We start from the raw sequence: 20,113 nt of genomic DNA, 5'->3' as shown, positions 1-20,113 counted from the left end.
CAGCTCTTGGGGAAGATCTTTAGGTCCTGCAGGGGAGTCAGCACTCCTTCAATGTTTCCAAACATGGAGGACAAGCCGAGGCAGAAGAGCATGACAAAGAAAAGCACGGACCACAGCGGAGCCAGCGGCATCTTAGTGATGGCCTCAGTGAAGACGATGAAGGCCAGGCCTGTTCCCTCCACACCCTGTAGAGAAGCACGGTGGAAACTTCAGGTATTTATTCAGGTTCAGAGAGCAGCTGGATCCCCACTGCCTGGCCAATGACCCCTCCTTTCAGCTCCGTCTTGCTGGTGTACAGTTAGAGGCTGTTGATGTAGTTTGTTTTCCGTCCTCAAGTCAATGCTCACTTTCTGACCACAGAGCTGCTCTTATGTAGAAGTACAAGGTTTCTAATAAAGTGGCCAGTGAGTGGAAGCAGAAGGTGGGTGTTTCTAATAATGTGGCCAGTGAGTGGAAGCAGAAGGTGGGTGTTTCTAATAAAGTGGCCAGTGAGTGGAAGCACAAGGTAGGTGTTTCTAATAAAGTGGCCAGTGAGTGGAAGCACAAGGTAGGTGTTTCTAATAAAGTGGCCAGTGAGTGGAAGCACAAGGTGGGTGTTTCTAATAAAGTGGCCAGTGAGTGGAAGCACAAGGTAGGTGTTTCTAATAATGTGGCCAGTGAGTGGAAGCACAAGGTGGGTGTTTCTAATAAAGTGGCCAGTGAGTGGAAGCACAAGGTAGGTGTTTCTAATAAAGTGGCCAGTGAGTGGAAGCACAAGGTAGGTGTTTCTAATAAAGTGGCCAGTGAGTGGAAGCACAAGGTGGGTGTTTCTAATAAAGTGGCCAGTGAGTGGAAGCACAAGGTGGGTGTTTCTAATAAAGTGGCCAGTGAGTGGAAGCACAAGGTGGGTGTTTCTAATAAAGTGGCCAGTGAGTGGAAGCACAAGGTGGGTGTTTCTAATAATGTGGCCAGTGAGTGGAAGCACAAGGTGGGTGTTTCTAATAAAGTGGCCAGTGAGTGGAAGCAGAAGGTGGGTGTTTCTAATAAAGTGGCCAGTGAGTGGACGTGTAATGCTATGGAGGTCTATTAGCAGGTGACCCTGAGCAGGACTGTACCTCAGTGAGGAAGGTGTTCAGGTCGCATGTCTGTAGGTTCAGGCGGTTGACGATGTCCGGGTTAGTGGCGTTGAGGCTCTCCAGAGCCAAATCGTAGTTACTCTCAGTGATGTTTCCCTCCGGCAGGTCAAAGGTGTTCAGCAGGGTCAGGATGTTCCTGTGGGGCAGACGCAGGACAGATGTGTCGAATGTTCAGTTGTTTTTATTTTCACTCGGCTGCTGGTAGCGTGAGCTGTCCCTCTGCCTGCAGGTGCAGTCGGTCAGCCGGGACGTGTTTGGAGTCTTCGACAGCGCTATAAGAACCCATGGACCCTGAAAGGAACTCTTCGCACGGTGAAATGGTTCTTCAGGAAGCTAAAGAAGCAGCTTCAGACACCGAACCCTTCCTGGCTGACCGACTGCATTAAGGGAGGAACTGAAAACGTTAAGAGGGTGAGACGGGGGTACATACCCCCCCAGACAGTCGTCAAATCTCTGCGTGGCTCTGAAGCCGATGATGGTGTAGATGACGGTGGCGGCGAAGACTGACGTGAAGGCGTTGATGATGGAAATGATCACAGCGTCCTGCTCACAGTTATTACTGAAAGACAGACAGACAAAGAGGCTGAAGTACAGGACACTGATGATCCAGCTCAGACACACGGAAAACAGTGTGCACAGCATTTCCACATTAATGAAGCTCAGTTTAGCAGTGACCGCCCCGACATGCCACTCTTAGAAGCTGCTCTGTGATGTTTGTCGTTAAAACTGAAAGATGTGTCGTTACTGAGTGAGGAGAATGCAAACAGGCTAAAACAGGGTGAGCTGCTGCTGCTGTGAGTCGCCTGCAAAGCCTGAAATCATCATTTACAGTCAGGGGCGTCGAGTTTTTCACACCACGTTGTACGTCTTCACGCATTAACGTCACACTCAGACTCTAAAAGAAGGTCCGGCTCGATGTTTCGGCCTCAGATGATCTCAGCATCGACATCACAGTGAGGAAGATGTGATAACAGCAGTAGATGACATTGTGTGCAGTTACATATTTCCACCAGAGAGGGCTCCAAATCCCCAAATCATACATAGTGTAGCCTTAATAGATGAAACGACGTACACACTTGCTGAAGCGCCACAACGACCTTCAGCAGCTGTCAAAATGATAAACCTCGAATGGTTTGATCATGAAATGTTTCAGCGCATCAGGAAATGTCACGTGTGACCACGATTGGATTGAACTCTAATCAATTGGACTTTATTTTCAAATGATTTAAATGCGACTGGTAAAAACTGTTAATATGAAACAACACAAAGCCTTTTTATGTTTGAAAAACCTGCAAAGTCCATTTAATCTGTCCAATTCTGAGCTCATACTTTATTGAATTTCATTATAATTGATTATAATCAATTACTTAATCAATCCAATTAAATCGTTGCCTTTGGTTTTGGTGCATTTTTACACTTTTATCCAATCAAGACTGAGTTCAGAATGCGTGTGGGTGCTTTGGACTTACTGGATGGAGTTGTAGCTGGAGAAGGAGATGAGGCCACCAAACGCCAGAGAGAAGGAATAAAACACCTGAGCTCCTGCGTCCAGCCAGGTGGCCGGGTTCGCCAGCTCGTTCAGCTGCACACACGCAGACATAAACACACTCACAAATTCACCCTAACGCTACTCAGGAGAGTGACGTTCTCTCCTGGGCGGGCCTGAGGTGTGTGGAATGGTCCGGACCAGCACCGCAGTGATGTTATCAGTGATTGAGCAAAGTGAAGCAGTTAAACTGAAAGTATGAAAGCACAGCTGCGTTAACCGGGTGCTGTAGCACGCAGAGCCCAGCGAGGGGACCCGGCTATTTCACACCTCCGGATTAAAAGCTGCTGATTTAGTGTGAATTAACACTCACATCTGGCGTGAAGAGAAATACGAGCCCACTGACGGAGCCTTTCAGGGTGAGGCCTCTGATGAGGAAGATGGTGAGAACCACGTAAGGCAGGGTAGACGTCACATACACGGCCTGGAGGAGAGAAAGATCCGACAGACACCTCACTAAACCACAGCTACAACTCCACCATCACTCATTCAGACATTTATCACCTCAGTCAGGTGGTGTGACCGTCCAACCACAGGCCCACATGCACAGTAAACTAATAAACGTCATTTTTAATTCTAAACTACGTGATTAATTGTGAACCCGCAGTAAAACTTTTGCCCACAAATTCTGATTTCCTCGCATGTCGTGCAGCACCACGTTCAACAGAGGACTTTTATTCTGACATGCTTTTGAAAAAGAATGGGCAGCCTATGGCATCATAAACAAGACCCCAAGAGACCTTCGTGGTGCGGCGCTAGAGTCAAAAATATTGGATAAAATGGTCATTAATGGTCATTAAACCTTAAAAACAAAGCTTTGTATGGGGGCCCAGGCGCAGAGACTAGTTTACACACAGTGTCCATAGTCATAACATAAAATACGTGTCAATGTAAATGTGGCCACCTGATATGTTTAAAAATGAGTTTACACCATTATAGAATCATAGAAACACATCAAATATATTGTTGCATATACACGATGCACATCGCATCCCTTTTAATGAAATACAAAACAATAAACGTTATATTTTTATTGACGCTAGGACTAATGCTAATGCTATAAGCTAATGCTATTTTAAAGCGACCTAGCGAAAGGTGCTATATCAAAAGGACATTTCATTCGTATATTGTTTATATATCGTTATTATTATATATAATATAATAATAAACCTCATATCTCCTAAATAGTGACTTTACAGGAGAAGGAAAAAACCTACTTTACTTTTAATGGAAGTCAATGGAACCAGAAATTTTTCCAAGTAATTTTGGGCCGTTTCTTTTGGTCCGTTCATGATTAAATTTGCATACAACGTAAAGAACAACAGCCTTTTTCAAATCATGTAGTTCATCATGTTTTTCATATCAGCAGTAATATAAATCATATATAGAGTGTATAAAACACTCAGCAGCCAATGCGTCTCAAACAACTGATTGAGCTGTGAATCCAAGGCCTCGTTCCTCAGCCATAACTTCAGCTTTATTACAGCAGTACGGCTGAAACCGCCTGTTTGATTGTTTATGCGGGGCTATAAACTTTAAAAGTCCAAATCAGTAGCTTTTTTACAGCACACAGTACAGAAGTGTTCTGAGATACTCAGCATGCTTGTAGAATGTGTTTAAATGTAAAGACGTCTGTCAAATTCTATTTTTTATTTCGTAAGATTTTAAGCATGATGGTCCTGAAACGTGAAACGAGTCACAGAGGTAATAAAACTGGGTGTCCTGTGCTGGACTAGTGCCTAGAACACTAGAACACTAGACTAAGACTTTATCAGTGCTCTTTGGAAAACAGTCATCATTATTTATAGCTAGCGACTGTTCGTCTTTAACTGGAAGCATAAATACAATCCATTTTCCAGGATAAGGTACTAAATGTCCAGAAGAGTCCAGACGCCACTCCTCTATGGTGGATTAAGCTTGTTTAACCCTCTGTACTCTGCAAACTCACCCACATGCCAAACCCCTATATCTGAGTCTGTACCTTTATGATGATCCAGCTCAGAAATCCAGTTCAAACTTTTCCTGAATCTGTAGAGCCGCCTGTTCCATTCCATCTCATTATGAGTCTCCGGAGTTATGAGCCTATGAAGAGGGGCTGACATACACTGAACCTCTTTGGGATGAGTTTGGAGTGATGGAGCACCAGTGAATCTCTTTGGGATGAGTTTGGAGTGATGGAGCTCCAGTGAACCTCTTTGGGATGAGTTTGGAGTGATGGAGCTCCACTGAACCTCTTTGGGATGAGTTTGGAGTGCTAGAGCTCCAGTTAACCTGGTTGGGATGAGCTGGTGCTCCATACCTAAATGGCCAGCATCCCTGCTGACCTCACTAATGTTCTTGTGGCTGAATGGAATCAAATTCCAGAAGAACTGCCCCAATGACTAGTGGAAAGTCTTCCCAGAAGAGTAGAGACTGTTACAGCAGGAAAATGCAGATCACCTCCTACTAATCCCCTTAAAGGTGGAGGAAATTGGACAAGCAGGCATCTAGACTGAACATACCTTTCCGGTGGTCTCTATTCCACGGATACAGCAGACATAGAGCACAGCCCAGGCTGAAATCAGACACAGCACCATCCACCACTGCAGGCCTCCAGTTTGGTCGATGTCTGTGGTGATGTTGAGGGTCTTCCTGTACCAGAAATAATCCACTGGAGAGCTTCTCTCACACTCCTGCTCAAAACCTGACGACAGAGCAAGGCTTAAATTAGCTTTAGCAAGACTGAATGGATTCATGCCTGAAGAGTGAGTCTAGAACAGTCTGGGAGTGTTCACGTTTTCTGTTTTACACCCCCAAAAAGAACAAAACTAATTCCCTCTCCCTGCCTTTTTCTCCGAGTATACGACCGCCCACCTGTCCAGCCGGACACTGAAGGACGACTGACTGTCGTGCCCTCCTGCTACCCACTTCAGACCAGCTGCCCACGCCCAGCTACCACCACCTGCCCTGGACCAGCTGCCCACCCTATGCTGATGTTCTCATGGACTCCCAGCTATTCCTACTACTAATACTACTGCTATTAATATTATTAGTATAATAACTCTGTAGGTAGTCTGACCAGAGGAGGATGGGTCCCCCCTGGTGAGCCTGGTTCCACCCAAGGTTTGTTCCTCAGCTCTGAGAGAGGTTCTCCTTGCCACTGTTGCCCCTGGCTTGCCCCCCGGGGGGTTTTACATTCATGATTCATGAAGTATGTTAAGTGTGTTACGTATGTTAAGTGTGTTAAGGATGTTAAGTGTGTTAAGTGTGTTAAGTATGTTAAGTGTGTTGAGTGTGTTAAGTGTGTTAAGTGTGTTAAGTATGTTGAGTGTTGAGTGTGTTGAGTGTGTTAAGTGTGTTAAGTGTGTTGAGCATGTTAAGTGTGTTACGTATGTTAAGTGTGTTAAGGATGTTAAGTGTGTTAAGGATGTTAAGTGTGTTAAGTGTGTTAAGTGTGTTGAGTGTGTTGAGTGTGTTAAGTGTGTTAAGTGTGTTGAGTGTGTTGAGTGTGTTAAGTGTGTTGAGTGTGTTGAGTGTGTTAAGCATGTTAAGTGTGTTAAGCGTGTTAAGTATGTTGAGTGTGTTATGTGTGTTAAGCGTGTTAAGTATGTTAAGTGTGTTAAGTGTGTTAAGTGTGTTAAGCGTGTTAAGTGTGTTAAGTATGTTAAGTGTGTTAAGCGTGTTAAGTGTGTTAATTGTTTTAAGTGTGTTGAGTGTGTTGAGTATGTTAAGCGTGTTAAGTGTGTTAAGTGTGTTAAGCGTGTTAAGTATGTTGAGTGTGTTAAGTGTGTTAAGTGTGTTAAGTGTGTTAAGTATGTTACGTGTGTTAAGTGTGTTAAGTGTGTTGAGTGTGTTAAGTGTGTTAAGTGTGTTAAGTATGTTAAGTGTGTTAAGTATGTTAAGTGTGTTAAGCGTGTTAAGTATGTTAAGTGTGTTAAGTGCGTTAAGTACGTTGAGTGTGTTAAGTGTGTTGAGTGTGTTGAGTGTGTTAAGTGTGTTAAGTGTATTAAGTGTGTTAAGTGTGTTAAGTGTGTTAAGCGTGTTCAGTATGTTGAGTGTGTTAAGTGTTAAGCGTGTTAAGTATGTTAAGTGTGTTAAGTGTGTTAAGTATGTTAAGTATGTTAAGTGTGTTAAGTGTGTTAAGCGTGTTAAGTGTGTTAATTGTTTTAAGTGTGTTGAGTGTGTTGAGTATGTTAAGCGTGTTAAGTGTGTTAATTGTGTTAATTGTGTTAAGTGTGTTGAGTGTGTTAAGTGTGTTAAGTGTGTTAAGTGTGTTAAGCGTGTTAAGTATGTTGAGTGTGTTATGTGTGTTAAGCGTGTTAAGTATGTTAAGTGTGTTAAGTGTGTTAAGTATGTTAAGTATGTTAAGTGTGTTAAGTATGTTAAGTGTGTTAAGCGTGTTAAGTATGTTAAGTGTGTTAAGCGTGTTAAGTGTGTTGAGTGTGTTATGTGTGTTAAGTGTGTTAAGCGTGTTAAGTATGTTAAGTGTGTTAAGTGTGTTAAGCGTGTTAAGTGTGTTAATTGTTTTAAGTGTGTTGAGTGTGTTGAGTATGTTAAGTGTGTTAAGTGTGTTAATTGTGTTAAGTGTGTTGAGTGTGTTAAGTGTGTTAAGTGTGTTAATTGTGTTAAGTGTGTTGAGTGTGTTAAGTGTGTTAATTGTGTTAATTGTGTTAAGTATGTTGAGTGTGTTAAGTGTGTTAAGCACGTAAGGTGGCCAAATTAGACATTAAAGTGACATAAAATGACCAAACATATTGAATTTCATACTATATAGCATTACATACCATTTAATTGCGGTTATTATGACTATCCATGTCTCCATGAGTTCCTTTGGTTCTTATTTGGGTCATTTCTGGTTTTTAGCTCCTGATTTCAGTTTTTTAGGGGTTTATTTTGATCCTGCTGTGTTGGTTCAGCTCCTGGGCTGGTCATTTTGGAGCTTTAGCATTTTATTTTAGATGAAAATGATCTAAAAAGAGAAGAATAGAGCTCCTCAAACTGCTGGTTGATGCTGGATGGACTGAGAAGCTTCACAGACGTTTTAGGACTTTAGGACTTAGGATTTCTCCTTGGATCATTGTTCCATGGCAGTAGTGATGCATGACGTGGGACTGGGTTTAGGCCACTCTGTCCATCTTCAGCTGTGTTCCTTCATATTGACCACCACAGAACATCTGATCTGGAGGACAGCTGAAGGGTAATTTCTGAGCAGAGGAGATGGTGGAGATACCAAAAAACTACACTGCCCAAACCTGTTTCGTGGTACCTGATCTGTTGGCGTTGACGGGGCACTGACTCCAGGGCAGAGGCTCCTGGAAGGAGTTGAAGAAGTACCACAGGACCCAGGCGATGATGGTGTTGTAGTAGAGACTGACCAGCAGGGACACACACATGGACGCGAGGCCTGTGGGGAGAAGTTTGGACCATCAGTGGTTCAGACAGCGATGCTAATGTGGCTCATAACCACTGACAGAGAATATTTATCATTGAGCATTATGAACATGCCGCTGTGAGCGGTGATTAACAGCCCTCGCGTATCCGGGGTTAAACGCCTCTGTTGAGTTATTTCTAATTTTAGAGGAGAAATTTCTGCAGAAAGGGCAGATACTGAACTTCAGTCTATTCACATTTCTGTGTCTGGGTAGGAACATTGCTAGGCTGTTGCTATGGTATCCCTGGTGGTTGCTAAGGTCTTATTAGGCTGTCACTATGGTATTCCAGGTGGTTACTATTACTATTATTGGCTGTGTGTGACTGAATGAAGCGACATCTCCGTTTCAGAGTGATCTGGACGTTCCCTCACCTACTCCCATCATGTAGGGGTTAATGGTCCTCCACACGTCCATGCTGCCTTTCCTCAGCCGCTGGCCGATCGCGAACTCCAGGTGAAGCAGAGGGATTCCCTCCAGCACCAGCAGGATCAGGAACGGGATCATAAATGCTCCTGAGGAACAGAACCATCTGATAAAGCCCAGAACCCAAAAACACCTCTACATGCGCGTATGAAGCATTATAGTGTTCTATAGTACTGAACGTTTGCAGGGAACCAGGACGTCTGAGATAAAAGATCAGCTTCAGAAGCAAAACAGGAGGTAGAACAAACTTTCTCCTTCAACAAGCTTTGCTAAGATGTTGCTGGGCTGTTGCTATAGTATTCCAGGTGGTTGCTAAGGTGATGCTAGGCTGTTGCTATGGTATCCCAGTTGGTTCCTAGGATGTTGCTAGGTCATTGCTATGGTATCCCAGGTGATTACTAAGGTGTTACAAGGCTGTTGCTAAGGTAACCCAGGTGGTTGCTAATACGTATATGATTCTCTATGAGGGGCAGTGTGAGCGAGTTTTGTGACATTCCACAAATCATTTCCTACTGGGATAAGGAACATGCTGTACAACTGTACGTGTGATCGGTCCCAAAAGCACAAGCGCACTACTTCCATGTAGGTGCTGCCACCCAGCAGCGCCAAACAGTTCTAAGTTGACAGCTGGAACCTGTGAGGACAACATAAAAAATAGGCAATAAGATAATAAGGAGCAGTAAGTTGGCTTGACCGGGACAGTTTACTGCCGTGGTGCGCTAAGAAGCTTTCTGCAGAACATTTAAAGAGCATTTTAAAACGTGAACAGGGCGTCTAAGGGTCATCAAACCCTTTCAACACGTGAACATCTTAAACTGTCTGCCAGATAAGACCAGATAACTTGAGACGAGATAAGATAAGATACGGTTTATGGATCCTTAGAGGAAACCAACTGGGAGAGACATGAACACTGAAGATGGAAAGGAAGTGTCTCAGAAGACATAAAATAATAAAAAGAAACACTTTTATAATTGACATAAACATATACGGCATGCAATTTTAATAATACCTATTAATATACACAAGCAGACTGTAGTCCATCTGTTCTTCAGTGGTCAGGACCCCCATGGACCCTCACAGAGCAGGTAATATTTGGGTGGTGGGTCATTCTCAGCACGGTAGTAACACTGATGTGGTGGTGGGTTAGTGTGTGCTGTGCTGGTGCAAGTGGATCAGACATAGAAGTGTGCTGGTTTTTAAACACTGTGTCCACTCACTGTCCACTCTATTAGACACTCCTACCTTGTCGGTCCACCTTGTAGATGTAAAGTCAGAGACGACAGCTCATCTGCTGCTGCACAGTTTGTGTTGGTCATCCTCTAGTCCTTCATCAGTGGTCACAGGACGCTGCCCACCGGACGCTGCCCACGCACGCTGCCCACAGGACACTGCCCACAGGATGCTGCCCACAGGATGCTGCCCACAGGATGCTGCCCACAGGACACTGCCCACAGGATGCTGCCCACAGGATGCTGCCCACAGGACACTGCTGGCTGGATATTTTTGGTTCTCAGTCCAGCAGCGACACTGAGGTGTTAAAAACTCCAGCAGCACTGCTGTCTGATCCACTCAGACCAGCACAACACACACCAACACACCACCACCACGTCAGTGTTACTGCAGTGCTGAGAATGACCCACCACCCAAACAGTACCTGCTCTGTGAGGGTCCATGGGGGTCCTGACCACTGAAGAACAGGGTAACAGAGTATCAGAGAAACAGATGGACTACAGTCTGTAACTGTAGAACTACAGAGTGCAGCTATACGGTCAGTGGAGCGGATACAGTGGACAGTGAGCGTAGAAACAAGGAGGTGGTCAGGACGTCCTGCTTGATGGGTGAATATATTAATATAAAGGCTTTAAAGGTCAGTTGTGTAAACATGATATTTAACAAAGGCAGTTACTGCAGTCTGTGGTAATGTTAAGCGTATTGAAGCTTAACTAAAGTTAAATGTTCTTGCCTACAAATAAACGAAGCTCAGTAGCGTTAAAGCAGTTCTACTGCAGTTCTATAGGGGAACCTCTGAACCCCAGGAGTTTGAGGTTCCTTTGAGTTGAGAACCCCAGAAGTTCTGCTGGAGCTGTTTTTTTGGAAAGGCAGTCTTACTTTTCCAACCTTCAGGTCCAAAAATCTGCTACAGTGTGTAAATTTCAAATAAAAAACAGAAAGCGATGATTTGAAAACCCACTTTGACCTGTGTTACATTGAAAACAGTACAAAGTCCGGATACTCAATGTGTTCTTATCAGCTTCACTGTTCTTCGTAAACACTTATTCTGAAACTGATGTCTGCAATAGTTTCCAAATAAGGTAAGGCGATTTGAGATTTTCACATAGTGGGAAAAAAGGAAAAATCACATCTTAAACTGGTGATGTAATCATGCTGGGGCATAAAAGGAGTGTCCAGGTAAGTTCTAGTGCTTTACAAACTGCTGGAAAGTTCCCAGGAGTGAGGTACCAAATGTCACTGTGAGTAAAAGGCAGTAGTTTCCCACGCGAGTGTGAGTGTGATACGTCCTGCACTCTGTAATCTATGAACATCTCAATGCACTCACTTTATCCTCTTATCACCTGTGTAAACACACCTTAATAAAAGTGCAGCCAATAACGTTGATAAAACCACAGCCCTAGAAGAGACTGAACGTGCTGTGGTCAGGGTGGTGCACTGAGTGACCACTGGGAAGGTGATAAGAGTGTGGAGTCAGCATTTCTAAAACTTGACTCGACTTGGCTGACATACGCAGAAATCTCTATCACACTGTACACACATGTGTACTGAGTTGTGTAAATCATTGGTCATCAACTGTGGAGCTGATGGGAACCAGACGTCCCTCTAAAAGCTCCTCACAGTGGTGGTGATGGGAACCAGACGTCCCTCTAAAAGCTCCTCACAGTGGTGGTGATAGGAACCAGACGTCTCTCTAAAAGCTCCTACAGAAAGTTCCTACATGAACTGGTTCTGAATTCACTGCCTGATGACTGAGACGCTGTTTTATGAGAGTTTAGAGAACTTCAACTCCATTCATGGTGGAGGGAGACATGCAGGGCGCTGTGCGGCAAAATAGTCCCCAAAGAAAACTCATTATTCCAGATTTTCCACTGTTTTCCATCATCAGCATTCCATATAAGCTCAGAATGACTTTGTTAGAAGCACTGACTGTCACAAAAAAGTGAGGAGGACAAAAACAAAACACTGCAATTCATCATAACATACACTGTCCAGCATTTCCCAGCATAAAGTCATGAAATTTTACCCCTGTGTTTTCTAACGTGTTTGTTAGTCATAGGTAGAATAAATATACCAGCAAATCAGCCGAGCTACAGACTGAGTACCATGATTTACTCTTCACTGGTTGGTGTTGCTTACAAACTCTATAAACAGCGGGGGCAGTCGTGGGCTGGAGGTCAGGGAACCGGCCCTGTGACCGGAAGGTCGCCGGGTCGATCCCCAGAGCCGACAGTCCACGCCTGAGGTGTCCTTGAGCAAGAAAGGCGTTATGCAGCGTGGGTAAATAAAGGCGTTATGCGGCGTGGGTGAATAAAGGCGTTATGCAGCGTGGGTAAATAAAGGCGTTATGCAGCGTGGGTAAATAAAGGCGTTATGCAGCGTGGGTAAATAAAGGCGTTATGCAGCGTGGGTGAATAAAGGCGTTATGCAGCGTGGGTAAATAAAGGCGTTATGCAGCGTGGGTGAATAAAGGCGTTATGCAGCGTGGGTAAATAAAGGCGTTATGCAGCGTGGGTGAATAAAGGCGTTATGCAGCGTGGGTGAATAAAGGCGTTATGCAGCGTGGGTAAATAAAGGCGTTATGCAGCGTGGGTGAATAAAGGCGTTATGCAGCGTGGGTAAATAAAGGCATTATGCAGCGTGGGTGAATAAAGGCGTTATGCGGCGTGGGTAAATAAAGGCGTTATGCAGCGTGGGTGAATAAAGGCGTTATGCAGCGTGGGTAAATAAAGGCGTTATGCAGCGTGGGTGAATAAAGGCGTTATGCAGCGTGGGTGAATAAAGGCGTTATGCAGCGTGGGTAAATAAAGGCGTTATGCAGCGTGGGTGAATAAAGGCGTTATGCGGCGTGGGTAAATAAAGGCGTTATGCAGCGTGGGTGAATAAAGGCGTTATGCAGCGTGGGTGAATAAAGGCGTTATGCAGCGTGGGTGAATAAAGGCGTTATGCAGCGTGGGTAAATAAAGGCGTTATGCAGCGTGGGTGAATAAAGGCGTTATGCAGCGTGGGTGAATAAAGGCGTTATGCGGCGTGGGTAAATAAAGGCGTTATGCAGCGTGGGTAAATAAAGGCGTTATGCAGCGTGGGTAAATAAAGGCGTTATGCAGCATGGGTAAATAAAGGCGTTATGCAGCGTGGGTAAATAAAGGCGTTATGCAGCGTGGGTAAATAAAGGCGTTATGCGGCGTGGGTGAATAAAGGCGTTATGCAGCGTGGGTGAATAAAGGCGTTATGCAGCGTGGGTAAATAAAGGCGTTATGCAGCGTGGGTAAATAAAGGCGTTATGCAGCGTGGGTGAATAAAGGCGTTATGCAGCGTGGGTAAATAAAGGCGTTATGCGGCGTGGGTAAATAAAGGCGTTATGCAGCGTGGGTAAATAAAGGCGTTATGCAGCGTGGGTGAATAAAGGCGTTATGCAGCGTGGGTGAATAAAGGCGTTATGCGGCGTGGGTGAATAAAGGCGTTATGCAGCGTGGGTGAATAAAGGCGTTATGCAGCGTGGGTGAATAAAGGCGTTATGCAGCGTGGGTAAATAAAGGCGTTATGCAGCGTGGGTAAATAAAGGCGTTATGCAGCGTGGGTGAATAAAGGCGTTATGCAGCGTGGGTGAATAAAGGCGTTATGCGGCGTGGGTGAATAAAGGCGTTATGCGGCGTGGGTGAATAAAGGCGTTATGCAGCGTGGGTAAATAAAGGCGTTATGCAGCGTGGGTGAATAAAGGCGTTATGCAGCGTGGGTAAATAAAGGCGTTATGCAGCGTGGGTGAATAAAGGCGTTATGCGGCGTGGGTAAATAAAGGCGTTATGCAGCGTGGGTAAATAAAGGCGTTATGCAGCGTGGGTAAATAAAGGCGTTATGCAGCGTGGGTGAATAAAGGCGTTATGCAGCGTGGGTAAATAAAGGCGTTATGCGGCGTGGGTAAATAAAGGCGTTATGCGGCGTGGGTAAATAAAGGCGTTATGCAGCGTGGGTGAATAAAGGCGTTATGCAGCGTGGGTAAATAAAGGCGTTATGCAGCGTGGGTAAATAAAGGCGTTATGCAGCGTGGGTGAATAAAGGCGTTATGCAGCGTGGGTGAATAAAGGCGTTATGCAGCGTGGGTGAATAAAGGCGTTATGCAGCGTGGGTAAATAAAGGCGTTATGCAGCGTGGGTAAATAAAGGCGTTATGCGGCGTGGGTAAATAAAGGCGTTATGCAGCGTGGGTAAATAAAGGCGTTATGCAGCGTGGGTAAATAAAGGCGTTATGCAGCGTGGGTGAATAAAGGCGTTATGCAGCGTGGGTGAATAAAGGCGTTATGCGGCGTGGGTGAATAAAGGCGTTATGCAGCGTGGGTAAATAAAGGCGTTATGCAGCGTGGGTAAATAAAGGCGTTATGCGGCGTGGGTAAATAAAGGCGTTATGCGGCGTGGGTAAATAAAGGCGTTATGCAGCGTGGGTAAATAAAGGCGTTATGCAGCGTGGGTGAATAAAGGCGTTATGCAGCGTGGGTAAATAAAGGCGTTATGCAGCGTGGGTGAATAAAGGCGTTATGCAGCGTGGGTAAATAAAGGCGTTATGCAGCGTGGGTAAATAAAGGCGTTATGCGGCGTGGGTGAATAAAGGCGTTATGCAGCGTGGGTAAATAAAGGCGTTATGCGGCGTGGGTAAATAAAGGCGTTATGCAGCGTGGGTGAATAAAGGCGTTATGCAGCGTGGGTGAATAAAGGCGTTATGCAGCGTGGGTAAATAAAGGCGTTATGCAGCGTGGGTAAATAAAGGCGTTATGCGGCGTGGGTAAATAAAGGCGTTATGCAGCGTGGGTAAATAAAGGCGTTATGCGGCGTGGGTAAATAAAGGCGTTATGCAGCGTGGGTAAATAAAGGCGTTATGCAGCGTGGGTAAATAAAGGCGTTATGCGGCGTGGGTAAATAAAGGCGTTATGCAGCGTGGGTGAATAAAGGCGTTATGCAGCGTGGGTGAATAAAGGCGTTATGCGGCGTGGGTAAATAAAGGCGTTATGCAGCGTGGGTAAATAAAGGCGTTATGCAGCGTGGGTAAATAAAGGCGTTATGCAGCGTGGGTAAATAAAGGCGTTATGCGGCGTGGGTAAATAAAGGCGTTATGCAGCGTGGGTAAATAAAGGCGTTATGCAGCGTGGGTAAATAAAGGCGTTATGCAGCGTGGGTGAATAAAGGCGTTATGCAGCGTGGGTAAATAAAGGCGTTATGCGGCGTGGGTGAATAAAGGCGTTATGCAGCGTGGGTGAATAAAGGCGTTATGCAGCGTGGGTGAATAAAGGCGTTATGCGGCGTGGGTAAATAAAGGCGTTATGCGGCGTGGGTGAATAAAGGCGTTATGCAGCGTGGGTGAATAAAGGCGTTATGCAGCGTGGGTGAATAAAGGCGTTATGCGGCGTGGGTGAATAAAGGCGTTATGCGGCGTGGGTAAATAAAGGCGTTATGCAGCGTGGGTAAATAAAGGCGTTATGCAGCGTGGGTAAATAAAGGCGTTATGCAGCGTGGGTGAATAAAGGCGTTATGCAGCGTGGGTGAATAAAGGCGTTATGCGGCGTGGGTGAATAAAGGCGTTATGCGGCGTGGGTAAATAAAGGCGTTATGCAGCGTGGGTAAATAAAGGCGTTATGCAGCGTGGGTAAATAAAGGCGTTATGCGGCGTGGGTGAATAAAGGCGTTATGCAGCGTGGGTAAATAAAGGCGTTATGCGGCGTGGGTGAATAAAGGCGTTATGCAGCGTGGGTAAATAAAGGCGTTATGCAGCGTGGGTGAATAAAGGCATTATGCAGCGTGGGTGAATAAAGGCGTTATGCAGCGTGGGTGAATAAAGGCGTTATGCAGCGTGGGTAAATAAAGGCGTTATGCAGCGTGGGTGAATAAAGGCATTATGCAGCGTGGGTGAATAAAGGCGTTATGCAGCGTGGGTAAATAAAGGCGTTATGCAGCGTGGGTGAATAAAGGCGTTATGCAGCGTGGGTGAATAAAGGCGTTATGCAGCGTGGGTAAATAAAGGCGTTATGCAGCGTGGGTGAATAAAGGCGTTATGCAGCGTGGGTGAATAAAGGCGTTATGCAGCGTGGGTAAATAAAGGCGTTATGCGGCGTGGGTAAATAAAGGCGTTATGCAGCGTGGGTGAATAAAGGCGTTATGCGGCGTGGGTGAATAAAGGCGTTATGCAGCGTGGGTAAATAAAGGCGTTATGCAGCGTGGGTAAATAAAGGCGTTATGCAGCGTGGGTAAATAAAGGCGTTATGCAGCGTGGGTAAATAAAGGCGTTATGCAGCGTGGGTAAATAAAGGCGTTATGCAGCGTGGGTAAATAAAGGCGTTATGCGGCGTGGGTGAATAAAGGCGTTATGCAGCGTGGGTAAATAAAGGCGTTATGCGGCGTGGGTAAATAAAGGCGTTATGCAGCGTGGGTAAATAAAGGCGTTATGCAGCGTGGGTGAATAAAGGCGTTATGCAGCGTGGGTAAATAAAGGCGTTATGCAGCGTGGGTGAATAAAGGCGTTATGCAGCGTGGGTGAATAAAGGCGTTATGCGGCGTGGGTAAATAAAGGCGTTATGCAGCGTGGGTAAATAAAGGCGTTATGCAGCGTGGGTAAATAAAGGCGTTATGCAGCGTGGGTAAATAAAGGCGTTATGCAGCGTGGGTAAATAAAGGCGTTATGCGGCGTGGGTGAATAAAGGCGTTATGCGGCGTGGGTAAATAAAGGCGTTATGCAGCGTGGGTGAATAAAGGCGTTATGCAGCGTGGGTAAATAAAGGCGTTATGCAGCGTGGGTGAATAAAGGCGTTATGCAGCGTGGGTGAATAAAGGCGTTATGCAGCGTGGGTGAATAAAGGCGTTATGCAGCGTGGGTAAATAAAGGCGTTATGCAGCGTGGGTAAATAAAGGCGTTATGCAGCGTGGGTAAATAAAGGCGTTATGCAGCGTGGGTGAATAAAGGCGTTATGCAGCGTGGGTAAATAAAGGCGTTATGCAGCGTGGGTGAATAAAGGCGTTATGCAGCGTGGGTAAATAAAGGCGTTATGCAGCGTGGGTGAATAAAGGCGTTATGCAGCGTGGGTGAATAAAGGCGTTATGCAGCGTGGGTGAATAAAGGCGTTATGCAGCGTGGGTAAATAAAGGCGTTATGCAGCGTGGGTGAATAAAGGCGTTATGCAGCGTGGGTGAATAAAGGCGTTATGCAGCGTGGGTAAATAAAGGCGTTATGCAGCGTGGGTAAATAAAGGCGTTATGCAGCGTGGGTGAATAAAGGCGTTATGCAGCGTGGGTGAATAAAGGCGTTATGCAGCGTGGGTAAATAAAGGCGTTATGCAGCGTGGGTGAATAAAGGCGTTATGCAGCGTGGGTGAATAAAGGCGTTATGCAGCGTGGGTGAATAAAGGCGTTATGCAGCGTGGGTAAATAAAGGCGTTATGCAGCGTGGGTGAATAAAGGCGTTATGCAGCGTGGGTAAATAAAGGCGTTATGCAGCGTGGGTAAATAAAGGCGTTATGCAGCGTGGGTGAATAAAGGCGTTATGCAGCGTGGGTGAATAAAGGCGTTATGCAGCGTGGGTGAATAAAGGCGTTATGCAGCGTGGGTAAATAAAGGCGTTATGCAGCGTGGGTGAATAAAGGCGTTATGCAGCGTGGGTGAATAAAGGCGTTATGCAGCGTGGGTAAATAAAGGCGTTATGCAGCGTGGGTGAATAAAGGCGTTATGCGGCGTGGGTAAATAAAGGCGTTATGCGGCGTGGGTAAATAAAGGCGTTATGCAGCGTGGGTAAATAAAGGCGTTATGCAGCGTGGGTAAATAAAGGCGTTATGCGGCGTGGGTAAATAAAGGCGTTATGCAGCGTGGGTAAATAAAGGCGTTATGCGGCGTGGGTAAATAAAGGCGTTATGCGGCGTGGGTAAATAAAGGCGTTATGCAGCGTGGGTGAATAAAGGCGTTATGCGGCGTGGGTAAATAAAGGCGTTATGCAGCGTGGGTAAATAAAGGCGTTATGCAGCGTGGGTGAATAAAGGCGTTATGCGGCGTGGGTAAATAAAGGCGTTATGCGGCGTGGGTAAATAAAGGCGTTATGCAGCGTGGGTAAATAAAGGCGTTATGCGGCGTGGGTAAATAAAGGCGTTATGCGGCGTGGGTAAATAAAGGCGTTATGCAGCGTGGGTGAATAAAGGCGTTATGCAGCGTGGGTAAATAAAGGCGTTATGCAGCGTGGGTAAATAAAGGCGTTATGCAGCGTGGGTAAATAAAGGCGTTATGCAGCGTGGGTAAATAAAGGCGTTATGCGGCGTGGGTAAATAAAGGCGTTATGCAGCGTGGGTAAATAAAGGCGTTATGCAGCGTGGGTGAATAAAGGCGTTATGCAGCGTGGGTGAATAAAGGCGTTATGCAGCGTGGGTAAATAAAGGCGTTATGCAGCGTGGGTAAATAAAGGCGTTATGCAGCGTGGGTGAATAAAGGCGTTATGCAGCGTGGGTAAATAAAGGCGTTATGCGGCGTGGGTAAATAAAGGCGTTATGCAGCGTGGGTGAATAAAGGCGTTATGCAGCGTGGGTAAATAAAGGCGTTATGCGGCGTGGGTAAATAAAGGCGTTATGCAGCGTGGGTAAATAAAGGCGTTATGCAGCGTGGGTAAATAAAGGCGTTATGCAGCGTGGGTGAATAAAGGCGTTATGCAGCGTGGGTAAATAAAGGCGTTATGCGGCGTGGGTAAATAAAGGCGTTATGCGGCGTGGGTAAATAAAGGCGTTATGCAGCGTGGGTAAATAAAGGCGTTATGCAGCGTGGGTAAATAAAGGCGTTATGCGGCGTGGGTGAATAAAGGCGTTATGCGGCGTGGGTAAATAAAGGCGTTATGCGGCGTGGGTAAATAAAGGCGTTATGCAGCGTGGGTAAATAAAGGCGTTATGCAGCGTGGGTAAATAAAGGCGTTATGCAGCGTGGGTGAATAAAGGCGTTATGCAGCGTGGGTGAATAAAGGCGTTATGCAGCGTGGGTAAATAAAGGCGTTATGCGGCGTGGGTAAATAAAGGCGTTATGCAGCGTGGGTAAATAAAGGCGTTATGCAGCGTGGGTAAATAAAGGCGTTATGCAGCGTGGGTAAATAAAGGCGTTATGCGGCGTGGGTGAATAAAGGCGTTATGCAGCGTGGGTAAATAAAGGCGTTATGCGGCGTGGGTGAATAAAGGCGTTATGCAGCGTGGGTAAATAAAGGCGTTATGCGGCGTGGGTAAATAAAGGCGTTATGCGGCGTGGGTGAATAAAGGCGTTATGCAGCGTGGGTAAATAAAGGCGTTATGCGGCGTGGGTAAATAAAGGCGTTATGCGGCGTGGGTGAATAAAGGCGTTATGCAGCGTGGGTGAATAAAGGCGTTATGCAGCGTGGGTAAATAAAGGCGTTATGCAGCGTGGGTAAATAAAGGCGTTATGCAGCGTGGGTGAATAAAGGCGTTATGCAGCGTGGGTAAATAAAGGCGTTATGCAGCGTGGGTAAATAAAGGCGTTATGCAGCGTGGGTAAATAAAGGCGTTATGCGGCGTGGGTGAATAAAGGCGTTATGCAGCGTGGGTAAATAAAGGCGTTATGCGGCGTGGGTGAATAAAGGCGTTATGCGGCGTGGGTAAATAAAGGCGTTATGCGGCGTGGGTGAATAAAGGCGTTATGCAGCGTGGGTGAATAAAGGCGTTATGCAGCGTGGGTGAATAAAGGCGTTATGCAGCGTGGGTAAATAAAGGCGTTATGCAGCGTGGGTAAATAAAGGCGTTATGCAGCGTGGGTGAATAAAGGCGTTATGCAGCGTGGGTGAATAAAGGCGTTATGCAGCGTGGGTGAATAAAGGCGTTATGCGGCGTGGGTGAATAAAGGCGTTATGCAGCGTGGGTAAATAAAGGCGTTATGCAGCGTGGGTGAATAAAGGCGTTATGCAGCGTGGGTGAATAAAGGCGTTATGCAGCGTGGGTAAATAAAGGCGTTATGCGGCGTGGGTAAATAAAGGCGTTATGCAGCGTGGGTGAATAAAGGCGTTATGCAGCGTGGGTGAATAAAGGCGTTATGCAGCGTGGGTAAATAAAGGCGTTATGCAGCGTGGGTAAATAAAGGCGTTATGCGGCGTGGGTAAATAAAGGCGTTATGCAGCGTGGGTAAATAAAGGCGTTATGCGGCGTGGGTAAATAAAGGCGTTATGCAGCGTGGGTGAATAAAGGCGTTATGCAGCGTGGGTAAATAAAGGCGTTATGCAGCGTGGGTAAATAAAGGCGTTATGCAGCGTGGGTGAATAAAGGCGTTATGCAGCGTGGGTGAATAAAGGCGTTATGCAGCGTGGGTGAATAAAGGCGTTATGCAGCGTGGGTAAATAAAGGCGTTATGCAGCGTGGGTAAATAAAGGCGTTATGCGGC

The 20,113-nt window shown here is 46.0% G+C and overlaps 1 protein-coding gene across 1 annotated transcript in view; it reads right to left on the bottom strand.

The window, feature by feature from the left end:
- The window catches only part of slc6a19b (solute carrier family 6 member 19b), a 43,238-nt gene that overhangs the window by 2,882 nt on the left and 20,243 nt on the right, over positions 1-20,113 (bottom strand). The window contains exons 2-9 of the mRNA XM_037537250.1: positions 8,444-8,584; positions 7,907-8,044; positions 5,163-5,344; positions 2,975-3,085; positions 2,585-2,697; positions 1,546-1,674; positions 1,095-1,251; positions 1-185 (exon numbers count right to left, since the gene is read on the bottom strand). The exon at positions 1-185 is cut by the window's left edge and continues 20 nt beyond it. Coding sequence (XP_037393147.1) covers positions 1-185; positions 1,095-1,251; positions 1,546-1,674; positions 2,585-2,697; positions 2,975-3,085; positions 5,163-5,344; positions 7,907-8,044; positions 8,444-8,584 — 1,156 coding nt within the window. The remainder of the gene's footprint in view (positions 186-1,094; positions 1,252-1,545; positions 1,675-2,584; positions 2,698-2,974; positions 3,086-5,162; positions 5,345-7,906; positions 8,045-8,443; positions 8,585-20,113) is intronic.

This window comes from Pygocentrus nattereri, chromosome 3 (assembly GCF_015220715.1).
Source record: "Pygocentrus nattereri isolate fPygNat1 chromosome 3, fPygNat1.pri, whole genome shotgun sequence".
Lineage (NCBI taxonomy): Eukaryota > Metazoa > Chordata > Actinopteri > Characiformes > Serrasalmidae > Pygocentrus > Pygocentrus nattereri.
This window is presented reverse-complemented; position numbering and strand designations above follow the sequence as displayed.